At 49.4% G+C, this 13,546-nt stretch overlaps 1 protein-coding gene across 1 annotated transcript in view; it reads left to right on the top strand.

Moving 5' to 3' along the window:
- cdkal1 (CDK5 regulatory subunit associated protein 1-like 1) overlaps positions 1-13,546 on the top strand; it is a 230,509-nt gene that overhangs the window by 93,284 nt on the left and 123,679 nt on the right. Inside the window, exon 8 of the mRNA XM_030369576.1 lies at positions 1,457-1,560. Coding sequence (XP_030225436.1) covers positions 1,457-1,560 — 104 coding nt within the window. The remainder of the gene's footprint in view (positions 1-1,456; positions 1,561-13,546) is intronic.

Here is a 13,546-nt window from a genome sequence, read left to right on the forward strand (position 1 = left end):
TTAGTGTAGCGGCGCTACATCCTCACACACAAAAATCTCAAATTCAATTCTTGAATGCCCCAAATGACATTTGCTTTGACATAAAACAACCGTTTTTAGCTCCATCCAGCCAATGGAACGCCTTGTGTTTAGCCCCTGGCGTGTTCCCTGTTATGCTGACCAAATCTAGGGTGGCCCGAAAATGAAAGGGTCCAAAAATACACTATTTTCAGTGACAACAACATCATTTAGTTCTGCTTTCGTCCCCCCACCCTCCCCGGTCGCCATCCGAGATCCAAACCGTGCCCCCCACTCCACCGTATCGAATTAGCTGCCGAAAGTGTCACAATTGTCGAGCACAGCACAAAAACACCTTATTTGTGTGGATTCATGTGTGAACTCATTTTTTCTTTCTTCCTTTCAACAGTCGACTTTGAAAATTGCTTAACCCCCACCTCTCCTCCAAACACACACAAAGACACGGATGCACACACGCGCAACTCTGTGGCTTGGGATTGCGCACGAAACACAATCACAACCACATAGACAATGGAACCATCAGTTCCGTGTTAGTGTTCGTCAAACTAGTTTCAGCTGCTGGGCTGCTCTTCTGAAGCACATTGATCCGTGGAGCTATTTTGGTCTGCTTTTTCCATTTCTTCTGGTCTGGCATGCTGGACAACAACCACCATTACTCCTCTTCCACGCTCATATCTTTTTCTCTCAGTCCTCCCAAATTGCATGTGTGTGTGTGTGTGTGTGTGTGTGTGCGTGTGTGTTCGCGAGTGTGTGTGTGTGTTAGTGTGTGTGTGTGTGTGTGTGTGTGTGTGTAAGTGTGTGTGCACGCATGAGAGGGGTCTCACATAAGACCAATTCTTGCCCCAGGGCTGCCGAGACAACAGCCCGATGCTATTTTGGTGGCCGGTCAAAGGGCCACCACAGCGCTCACTGTTAAACTGATGAACGGCCCGCTGTCTTCGCCCCACTGATGGGGGTGTTAGGGTTACAGGAGGGATTACCAGCCAAGCAACATGATGTTGAGTGTAGCGCTGTTGACCGTGCGCTGATCACCTGTGGTTCTCCTCGCGTGCCGGACATCTATGCTTGAAAGCATGCTAGTGAGGCTGTTGTTAGGCGCTTTGAGTCACTGCAGTGGCCGTTCTAAGGGGCCTTACAAATAGAAGTCGGGTTCAGATGAATGAATACATAAACCAATAGAAATTCTATCTATATGTATGTGTATATCTGTACAGTATATGCATTTATCTGTGTGTGTGTTAACGCCGTGTATGCGTGTGTGTGTGTGTGTGTGTGTGTGTGTGTGTGTGTATGTATATTTATATGCGTATAAGTGTATGTACATGTATGCATGAGGTGTGAGTCCGTGAACGTGTTTTGTGCCTATGTATATACGTTTGTGTGAGTCTATGTATCCAGGTTGCTTTGAGAATAACCAGGCCGTCTTTCCTTCGTCCAGGTGTCTGAACGCGTGCACCTACTGCAAGACCAAGCACGCCCGAGGGGATCTGGCCAGCTACCCCGTGGAGGAGCTGGTGGAGAGGGCCCGGCAGTCCTTCCAGGGTGAGTGGATCACGGCGCACACTGGATCCAGACGGCCGTCCTCCCCTGAACACCGACGGGGCTCTCGTTGACGCTGGGCGAGTCTGTCCGCGCTCTGCTGTCGTCGGAGGGCGATAACGTCACCCGTTAACGAGCCCTTGTGTTGGGTTTTGTGTCGCGTGTGTGTTGTGCAAAAGAGTTTGAGTAACGGCAAGGGACACGCACACACCCAGACACACGCACGCACAGATATTATACGAAGCATTTAAAAACATTTATATGAGGTGATTCTAGCATTAAATTAAATATATACCTAGAATGCCTCCAATAAGAGGATCGCGGCGTCGCCCTCATATGCATACGCAAAGTATTATTCACGGCAATAAGGCAATAAAACCTCTGTTGGTTGAATATCCATGAATTAGTCAAGCTTTGGTTCAGCTGCTGCTGTTGCATATTCCACTTCACCAGAGGGACTGGAATAATGAGTCATGTGTGCGTTCTGTCCTAAGAAGGAGAATGACAGTGCAGGGAATGGGGTTTGGAGAGGGCCGTGGTCTGTGGGGAGTGTGTGTCTTCTTTGGAACACATGTTTTTTGGTTTTTGGGTAGGTGGGGTAGGAGGAGCACTGGGGGTAGGAGGAGGTAGTGGTGGGGTAGGCGTTAGTTGTGGAGGAGGTACTGGGGGAGGAGGAGGAGGTGGTTGAGGAGGAGGCTGAGGAGGAGGAGGAGGAGGTAGTGGGGGAGGAGGAGGAGGTGGTTGAGGGGGAGGAGGAGGAGGTGGTTGAGGAGGAGGCTGAGGAGGAGGAGGTGGTTGAGGAGGAGGAGGAGGAGGTAGTGGGGGAGGAGGAGGAGGTGGTTGAGAAGGAGGTTGAGGAGGAGGAGGTGGGGGAGGAGGAGGTAGAGGTTGAGGAGGTAGAGGTTGAGGAGGAGGTGGAGGGGGTTGGAGGTGGAGGAGGTGGTCATGCTGAGGGAGGAGGACCTGGTGGAGTTGTAAGAGGAGGTAGGGAGGGAGGCTGTTGGGGAGGAGGAGGAGTAGTTGTGGGGTTGTAGGAGGTGGTGGTGGTGGTGGGGGTGGTGGTTCTGGTGGAAAGGGGGTAGGTTGTGGAGGAGTAGGGAGGGAGAGGGTGGAGGAGGAAGAGGAGCAGCAGGAGGACGGGGTGGTGGTGGAGGAGGAGGAGGGGGGGGGGGGGGGGGGGGGGCTTGCCAGTTGGTTCTGGTTGGAGGCGAGTAGAACAGCTGTTGGTCCCGGGCCACTACAGGCCTGCCCCGGGCAGGTCAGTGAAGGGCGAGTCCACTGACTGATACCGCGCTACTCCTTCTAGGGTTGGGCGTTAACATTCAACCACATTAATTATAATCATCACTTATTATATTATTAACGTTGACCATGACCAGACTGATGGAGTAATGAGATAAGTGGTTAAAGATGAAGACGTATATAATAAATAAATACAATTTTAATAAATAATAATTAATGTTTGAAGAAAACAGTAGCAGATGTGTGAGCCACCTATAGCCGGCTATAGGAAGCATGATTAAACAGATATCTGACTGTTCTCAGGATCACTCCATGTGAACCTCTTCAGAGTGAGAGCCAGGTGGGTGGGAGGGACGCATCATCGCCCCGGATGGAGACGTGCTTGTGTGTGTGTGTGGGGTCTCACTGTCACTCGGGTTGTTGAAGTCTTGCCAAGCGCCACTCCTGTGGCTGTCTCAGTGTGTCCCAGGGAACACAAGGCATGATGGTTCAGAGAGAGGGGGGGGGGGGAATGAAAGAGAGGATGCACCCTTGACAAGGTCACAGTTGTGTAAAATGGGGATTTGAAAAAAAAAAAAGAAAAGAAATATAAAATAAAGATCCTTTCCAGATCGGGCTTAAACAGCGGCATCTGTGCCAGTGCGCTGCCTCTGGGCTGGCCAGTCAAGGACAAACTCACCAGCTGCCTTGAACTTTGTTCACAGAGGGAAGAGCTTAGAGAGTGTGTGTGTGTGTGTGTGTGTGTGTGTGTGTGTGTGTGTGTGTGTGTGTGTGTGTGTGTGTGTGTGTGTGTGTGTGGGGAGGGGGGAGGAATGTGTGTTTGGAGGGTTTGTTTGCTAGTGTCACTCTGGAGCCGTTTGGGGAAGTTGGTTACGGTCTTGTGCGGAGCTCCCACCGCTGTCAGGTGCGAAGCCGCCTCTGTCATCTGATAGGGTGCGTGTGTGTGTGTGTGGGGGGTAATAGGGAAGAGAGGCATATCTGGATGGGCACATGTCTTGTTGTTCCGCACTTGTATCAGCAGCAGCGTAGGAGTGTTCGTGTTTTTGTGTGTCGTGTGTGTGTGTGTGTGTGTGTGTGTGTGTGTAGGGGCACGGCCTGTCCGTTGAAACGCAGGAAATATGACGGAGCAACGGTTGGTTTGTTTGTTGCGAGAAAATAAAACGGGCGCAACGAAAGAGGAAGCTCAGATTTCCCGCTCTCTCACCAGGGCCCCCGACGGGGCAGACGAATAGAAGTCTGAGAAGGAGTAGGAAAGAGAGAGGAAGAAAAACAAGATGGAGCGATGGGACTTTCTGCTTCAGCACAAAAAGGGGGGAGTATAGAGTATAGCGGCGGCGTGCGGCCGTGCGTCCTGTTTACCGTGAGGGATGGCCAGTGGCAGGTTTATCGGGAGAGCGATCGCCTTTGAAATACAAAAGAAGGGGAGAGGGGAGAAAGAGAGGTGTGGGAGTGGAGCGAGCAGCACCATTCACTGTGCAACATAAGCAAGCGGTGCGACGCTTGACGCAGTGTTACTCTGCTGGTGGCTCCTCTCTACATGCTCGGGAGCCCACCGCACTCCCTACCTCGCTCGCTCTCTCTCTCTCTCTCTTACTCACTCTCTCACTCACGCATGTACTCCCTCAAACCCTCCCTCATTCACTCCCTCAATCCCTCCCTCGCTCGCTCGCTCGCTCACTCCCTCACTCTCTCGCTCACTCCCTCACTCTCTCGCTCACTCCCTCACTCTCTCGCTCACTCATTCACTCACTCACACCCTCCCTCAATCCCTCCCTCACTCACTCGCTCACTCACTCCCTCACTCTTGCTCACTCACTCAATCACTCACTCACTCTCGCTCACTCATTCAATCACTCCCTCACTCTCTCCCTCACTCTCTCACTCACTCTCTCCCTCACTCTCTCACTCACTCCCTCACTCTCTCACCCACTCACTAGCTGCCTCCCTCACATGTCAGGGAGCCGGCTCTGTTTCTTCCCCACCTCTCTGTGGACGCCCTCTCTCTCTCCTCTTTCATCTCCCCCTAAAAGTCTATTTCTCACAGTGATGCTCTCATCTGCCGACAGTCTCCCGTCTGCGGACCAAAGTGCTGTACGCATTTTCCCCTTTCTGTCAATGATGAGCTTGAAGTGAATTGATAAATACTTTAGATTGATGATAATAAGACGGAACAGGTTCTTGTTTCTTCAAGAGGGCCGACTCTCTCGAGTCTAGACGTTTAACCGGGAGCGACGCTTTGATTCCCTGATCAAAGGCCAGATGGTTATTTTGACAAATTAATTGAGAATTTGTTCCACAGGTATGCTGGATTGTGAGGTCACTTTCTCTGATTCCACATTGGGACAAAGCATGTGTGAGGGAGAGGAGGTCTTGAACGAGATGCCCCCACTCGTGCGATCGCTCTGTCCTCCTTTGAAAAGAATAAAGATCAGTTCACAAACCCACTCACTCACATCATATGCCCACATCAACATGTGAACTGAAGTGACTGAAATGAATGTGTCCATGACATGACATGACACACACACACTCAGGCACTCAGATACACACACACACACACACACACACACACACACACACACACACACACACACACACACACACACACACACACACACACACACACACACACACTTTTAAGCCAGCTGGCCCCTTGCACTTATACCTCTGGACAGCCAGCAAGACCCTTGATGGGGGGGCTGTTGGAGGGGGGTATATAGTTAGGGGGTGATGGGGTATCCCAAACAGATTACATTCACGTCCAATGGTTTGTCTGTATAGATTAGTGATACAGAGTGAATGTTGTGGATCGAGTCCAGCAATGGTGGTGATGGACAAGATGACATGGTATCAAATTTGAGGATTTAGGATTATAAACTGATGTATATATATATACGGTGTGTATATATATATAAACCTAAAGTGTTGAAGTACAGCCAGCCGAAGCGCGCTCCAACCTGCCCCGTCGGCCTCTCCGCACACGAGCCCCCGTAAGGCTCTGAGTGGGGGGGGGGGGGGGGGGGGGGGCTTTGGTGACACGACGCGCGGGTCGCGGGATTAGCGCGGTATTCCTGGCCTCCATCTTGGATGGCACATGACAGCTTTGGCGGCGGCGGCGGCACAGACACCGGGAGACAGGCGGATGAGGGGGGCCGGCCTCCCCGACCCCGTCGCGCCTCCCCGCTACGGTGACAGGTGTCAGCTCCGGTTTTGCGATGCCGCGGCGAGCGGCTGACACGGGTACTGACCGTCAAAGGCTGGGCGGCGGCGGCGGCGGCGGCGGCGGGCGGGAGCTGGCTCCTCCCCCCTCCGGTGCGTGGCGCAGCCGACGACGAAAGTAAGGTCGGACGTGTCAACCTTGAATTATTATTATTCATTGAGGGGATTTTTATTTTGGTGTGTTTTTTTTTTTGCGTTCGTTTCGTTCGCCTTGAGGACACGGATCCTTATTCAATAAAAAAATGATATGAACTAGACAATGAACACGCAAAAAGTGAAGCACAGGGAAATATAAAATTGAAGGCGTTTTGGCACCGCTGATAAACAATTCAACAGTGTTGCGTTTAATGATGTCGTTTTAGCAAAACATGTTTTTCTTACAACTTTGTAAACTTTTGCTCGGTGTACAACACAATGAGCTGGTGTCTCGCAGGGCGGAAGGACACCGGTTGATGGAAAGTGTCCATAATGAAGGGTGGTTAAAGTGAATTTAGGAAAGGAAAGCGACGCTCGGTTGATATCTTTTGGCCGGCTTTCAATACGCCTTGGCTCCTTGCTTAATTTTCTACCAATGGGATGAGAAATGAGACATGCAGCGACAACAACAATGCAAATGACAGATGGACCAAATTCAATTGAGGCAAATTCAAATCCAACTCCCCCCACCCGCCCTAGCCTCCCCCGTCCACCCCCTCTCCACGCGTACACTCTTTTTTATCTCTCCCACTCCCTTTCTCTCCCGCGCCCCCCCTCTCCTGCTTGACACTAAGCAGGTGGTTTGATAACCTCTTACTGGTCCGACATCACACATACGCACACACTGTGTGCACGAGCAGTGTACACACACACACACTTGGATACACACACAAGCACAAAAACAAACACAGGCACGCACGAACGCGCGCACACACGCACACGCCACACACGCACCCACACACACAGTACAGCTTAGTTTAACCTAACTCTACTTAACCTCATGGCTGATTATGCCCAGTCACGGTCTTGCCTGGCTGTGGGTGTGTGTAACTTTGTATCAACTGGCTTTTGGTTCACTGGGCTGAGTCTGAAAGGGGGGAGAGAGGGAAGGCGAGAGAGGGGGAAAAGGCGGGGGGTATGAGACATTATCTCCCTCTCCGCTCCAGTAAGAACAGAGGGTGAAGAAACAGAGAGGCGTTTGTTAAAGTTGGATTTGCACTCTTTGAACCTTTCAGGTCCGTCTGTGTTACGCTGTCTCGTGTCCTCCTGTTTGACCTCTGTTACTTTATTCATTGGCCGGACACGGACAAACAGGGGCTTGTGTGTGTGTGCGTGTGTCTGTGTGTGTGTGTGTGTGTGTGTGTGTGTGTGTGTGTGTGTGTGCGCACAGAGGGTGCTGCCTCGCCCTGTGATTTAGTGCCAAGCTGGCAGTGGTAACTAGTGAATAGGGGGCCCCTTTCACACAATGGCAACGCGTGACACTCACACTGACACACATACACACACACACACACTGACACAGACACACACACACACACACAGATTGGTGACATAATAGCAGCCATGCCAGGTGTGCAGGTGGTGCCCTACAGTCTGGTGCTGGCTTGAAGTGTGTGTCACTTCTGTGTTTGTTTGTGTGTCTGTGTGTGCGTGCGGGCGTGTATGCGTGTGTCTGTTTTCAGCCACCATCTGCCATGTCCTCTGTGAACCCGCGTCCAATTGTCTGCCCTCCGTATCTCTCCATCGGTCCCCACATGTACTTAAGACCTCCCATCGTCCTCTGTGGACAACACCGAGACCATCGACTTAGCTGAGTTTGTGTCCTTCGACACAGCCCGCCGATGTGTGTTGTTTTAGTCTAAGAAGAATTAATTAATAGTACTAGTAATGGTTGCACTGATAGTTTAGCTTACACTGCAGTGGCAGTATAACTGCTGGGCATCAGAAGTAGATATGTAGTTGATAGTAGAAGTGGTCATAGTAGTCGTAGTAGCAGTTCCACCTCCTGCCAATAGGTGGCACTGGGAGACTGGTGTTTGGACCCGATGACCACGTGCTTCTCTTTGAGCCTTGTTGTGATGTTCGCTGGTTTTACACACACATCCTGCACTGAGACAATCATGCACATACTCCTTTTGGTTGAAAAATACCACAAGCTCAGGATGGTTTTGAACACACACACACACACACACGTTCTCAATGTCTTTTGCCTTTCTGATACCGATTGAGACAAACATACTGCAACACACACAAACACACACAGACACTGACTCACATTTGCCTGACTCCCTAAACAACACTGTGTAATTGTGTGTGTGTGTGTTTCCGGTCTCGTCTCCTTGTTGATATACTCACTTCTGCTTTGTGTGTTTTGGTATGGACAATAACAGCTACACTCTGCCGTGGTTTGTTTGGCTTGTAGCTTTGTAAATAATCACAAGGCATACACTGGGGAGCTCTGGGCTAGCGCGTCGGCGCGCACATTTTTACCTCGTTTCAACAGTTCCTCCTCCGCTTAACAGCCTTTTTGTTGACGTCAAAGCAAACAGATGTTGCGCGTGGCGTCTTCATGTTCCACGTGTGTGTGTTGTTTTTATTTTTTTTTTAACCAAACGAGAACAACTTCGGAGTGGATCTGGGTACTGTTCTGGGGACTACTGTTCTTCTTCTTCTCCTGCTCTTCTACCCTTCCCCTCCCCCCTCAAACCTCTGACCCCTCTAGGTGGGGGTGAGGGGGTGCTCCATCACGGTCCATGACAAAGTGGTGACATGTGCAGACCCCCCCCCCCCTCCTCCCCCTCTCCGGCCTGTGCACACCCGCTGACCCCTTGTTCGGACACCAACCTCACTCACAGACACGGCTATCGGTGGGCAGCAAGCGGCTTAGGGCCTGGAGTGTTTGCTTTGTTTTGATGTCTAGACGACTCTTTGAGCTGGTTCAGGCTTTGGCCCAGAACAAAAGAGGCACACACACACACACACCCGCACACACTCACACATACATTGTGAGCGTTTACCTTACTGGCCCCATAGAACCTAAAAATCAAGAAGCTTTTGAGGCACTCTGTTATGGTTTGTCGATCCCTTGAAATGCAGAAGTTACCTTTGTCCCGGTTGAATGTGAAACACTATGCAAGCAACGTACCCAGAACAGGGGCATATCCACTTGGATTTGCTTGTCATGTTTGTGGCCACATAGCATGTCTGTCCCGACTTGTAATAATCACCACACGCGCACAAACGTAAACATGCACACACATACATATTCACATGCCCAGGCACACACACATGCACACACGCACAGGCACACACTTGCGCCCCCTCTCCGGAGCTTAAGTGACTAATCTAAGCGCCGTCTATTGGGATGGGATGCACAAGGGGACACTTTTTCTTCTTTCTCCTGTCAACCTCAATTCCCCTAAGATGTGAGGCACCTGTCTTACTTACCTCACACAACAGCACAGATACACACAGCCCCACATCCCACACACACAGCTTTGTCTAAACACACACATAACCGCACGCACACACAGGTTTAGTGATTCTACCTGTAATTAACTGCGAGCGCTGCCGCATCGATGCGATCAACGCAACTCATTACCTGGAGACTGAGGGAGAGGGATGAGCTCAAGGAGTTTAACCGGTGGAGAATGGCTGTGAGGAGTCTTCAAAGCAATCCTATCTCGCGCGCCATCAGGGACGAAAGAGAAGCAAATTAGCCGGGAACATGCTAGGCCACTGTAAAATACTGTCTTTGCTTGTCTCAACAAGTGCCCCCCCTAACCCATGCCTCCCATTTGTTTCCAATTGGGGGGGGGGGGGGGGGGGGGGCTGTTTGTATTCGGGAGATCTATTTCAGGGTCGGATCCCTGCTTTGCTATTGATAGAAATTAATTTTGTTTTGCACGCTCACTTCACAAATATAATATTGTGTGTGTGTGTGTGTGTCTGTGCGAAGGGAGCACTCGCATTATGCAACCAACCTACTTTTTGCACTGCTCCGAGCCCATTATTGGCCTGTCACAGCCCATCAATCACCAGGCCTCCCTGTGACGTCTCCATCTCTCCGTCTTTTCCTTGTCTCTCCCTTCCTTCCTCTTTCCTTCCATGAGAATCTTTCTCTGCTCCTCGCTCCCCCCCTTCTCCCTTCGGTTTGCAGCCCTCTCGAACCCTATTGGTCAGCGCTGAGAGAACTCTGGACAACCTTAAAAGAAAAGACTTTCCTGATTGGCTGAAAGGGTGGCACCTGACGTCACTCGAATTACAAACTGTCGTTCAGCACCAACTGTATTTAGGGCTGTCCCTTGGGTAATTGTTAATAATAATAATAATTGATTGAATTTATATAGCGCTTTTCTAAACACTCAAAGACGCTTCACAGTGAAGGGGGGGACCTCACTCACCAGTTGTTCTGTTGATTGTTCTGTTCGGTTTACTTCAAAATGAGTACAATGCATTCTCTCCTCAATGAAAATGGGTGCGACAGAGCTTCGGTTAACTCTAGGCAAATGAGCGCACGTTCGAGCCATGCAATTGGACAATCGACATTCAGTGGGCATGGGCGGACTCTGTTGAATCTCATGTCCTGTCTTTAAGCACCAGTAAAAACCTTCTTATCTCTGCTGCTCTAAACTTTGTGTTTTTATTGCGTCTGGTGGGGGCCGGGTTGTACAAGCCTAGACAGCGCTTTGCTACACACACGCACAAAACCACAAGACACGCACACAGACACACACACACAGACACACACACACACAGACACACAGACACACAGACACACAGACACACACACACACACACACACACACACACACACACACACACACACACACACACACACACACACACACACACTCACACACACTGCAGTTTTGTTCCCAAATGGGTGAGCTCCCTGATCACACACACACACTCTGCGCTGCAGCCGTAGCTGGTGGTATCAACAGGATACGGCGTGAGCCTCGGATGTGCGTTTGATACGCATGCAGGGGCCGTCCGCTCGGAGGGAGGAGTCACAACGGATCTCGAGGAAGGACCACAGATCTGTGTCGCCTTAAGTGGCATTAGTGTGTGTCTGTCTGTTTTGTAGGGGGGGGGGGTGTTTCATACCAGCAGGGGTCCCTTCACACCCCCCCCAGGAGTCAGTTCTCACATTTTTTTTAACGCACACTTACAAACACGCAAACACACACACATACACCCACACATCCCCCAGTACCTCCTCACTGTACAGTCAGCCTTCGGGCTGCGCTGCCCGCTCCGACGGCGGATACCACGGCGTGAGTGTGTCCCTGCAGGGGGGACACAGCTGAGACACCACACAAACACACACACACACACACACACACACATATATATGCACACATATACACACACATATACACACACGCACACACACGCACACGCACACACGCACACACACGCGCACACAGGAACACTTGAGTTCCCCCTTAGTAAAAACATTCTTCTTCTAAGTAGTAAATTCTTGCTTCATGCCCAGGTTGAGTTTAAACTTTGACCTTTTTGTGATTGTTGCTCATGTCTTCCAAAACTCTGAAAGCCTCAGGTTGTTAATGGCATTGCCCTTGCTCTCTCTTGCGTGATCTCTTTGTCTCTCTCACTCTCTCTCTGACTGTGTCCCCTCACTCTTTCTCTCTATCAAACACACTTGCACAGAGAGATAGAGAGGGGGATAACACAGCTGGACCTATAACTTGAGTCATACGCACATTTGATTGAGTGAGTGAGTGATAACAGATAACAAGCGATAAGGTAATGGAGCTGCTTAGCCTATTTTGAGATGGAAATCACTCTACTGGAGGACAGTTGTCAGAGCTTGTTGACTTTCACATTAGTACAGAATAAACATTTCTCCCTCCATTTCCATGAGTCTCCCCTTATCTGTTCACTTTATGTGTCTTACTCTTTCTCTGTATATCTTAATCTCACTCTTTTTCTTTATCCGATATATCTCTGTATATTCCCGTTGTCTCTTTATGTCTCCATCTCCTTCTCTTATATCTCTTGCTCATTCTCTCTCACTCTACCTTAATATCTGTCTTACCTCTCCTGCTCAAATACATCCACATCTCCCTATAAATCTGTTGTCATCGCTTTGACTCCCCATCTCCCTCTCTCTTTCTCTCAATAGCCACCGGCAAGTAAAACCCCAAAAGTAAGGACCTTGTCTCATCTTAGCATCGGCCTCTGGCCCCCGGACTGTTGAAATGAGCGAGCATGCTCACATGAACACCAGACAGAATGCAGTGTCCCGGCATTGTGGCGGGATGCAACGTTATGGAGGGCCGGCAGTAAGAAAGGGCAGGACCCCTGAGAGACTAGCAGAAGAAGAGGATGGGGGAGGAGGAGGAGGAAGGGAGGGGATAATGGGTGTGAGGAGGAAGAGGCAGAAGAGCCATGGGGGACATGTTTTATATTTTCTGGGAGGAAAAAGAGACGATGTGTGACGAGCCATGCAGAAATGAAGTGCTAGAGAGAGAGGGATTGACGTTTTTATGAAAAGAGGAGGCATGCCAGGCTGATGGAATCAACATTCCAGTCATTCAGTCCATTGGAGATTGACACGCACACAAATATAACTTGTTTTTACATTTTTAGCACCTTTTGAAAGGTTATATTTTGCTCTGTGAATAGAGCTATTCAACAAAGAAACAATTCTGGTTTGAAAGAAGGAGAGGAGGTAAAGAAAGAAGAGACACTTTAGGTTCAGCTCTGACAAGGCTGTCTTGGCTATAAGTGGCAAGACACACACACACAAACCATGCTTCAAAGCAAACCGAAATACTATTCAACTAGAATTTGGATTAGATTATCATTATTACGTATTTCAACTCCCTCTTACGTATATCTTCACCTAGAACCCATTTAAATGTTCTTTACATTCGACATGAACTAGTGGTAGCATCTCATATGCTAATATGTTGAGTTCTCTTATTAATTTCATGCCCTGTTTTCAAGGTTTGTTGATTTTGCTTCTTTATGCGAGATGCTTAGGATTAATTTACCAGGGATTCAATTTCCTTGACCCACCGTAGTATTGAGTTCACACAATAATAACTTTCTGTGCTGTATGTGTTTTTTGTTAGGGGTTAATTTCGCTTCTAGTCGCTGTAATTTAATTGTAGTTTTATTGAAAAAAAAAAAAAAACATGAATTATGGTGTATGCAGTCGTACACACCAAGCACTTAACGCAAGTTACTTTTATCCCCTGCAGGTCAGTCTTTTGTAACAGTAAAGGGACTGATCATCTTAATAAGTTATTGTTAAAGGTACGATGTGTAAGAATCAGAAACGCTTTCTCATTACCGCCCCCTTTGGTCGGTAAGTGAACTGCGGCCTGCTCAAGCTCGTGCATTGGGGCCACGGGACGGCAAGCTCCTATGGATGGGTCAATAACAATAATGAACTATCGTTAGCTGTATTCATAAATAATTGTCAAAAGTAATGAAAGAACAGGATTGTTTTCATTATCCTACTGTAGACATAATTTCCCTCCTTTCACCCCGCAAAACCAGCCTGGTTCTAATGCAG

This window comes from Gadus morhua, chromosome 11, assembly GCF_902167405.1.
Source record: "Gadus morhua chromosome 11, gadMor3.0, whole genome shotgun sequence".
Lineage (NCBI taxonomy): Eukaryota > Metazoa > Chordata > Actinopteri > Gadiformes > Gadidae > Gadus > Gadus morhua.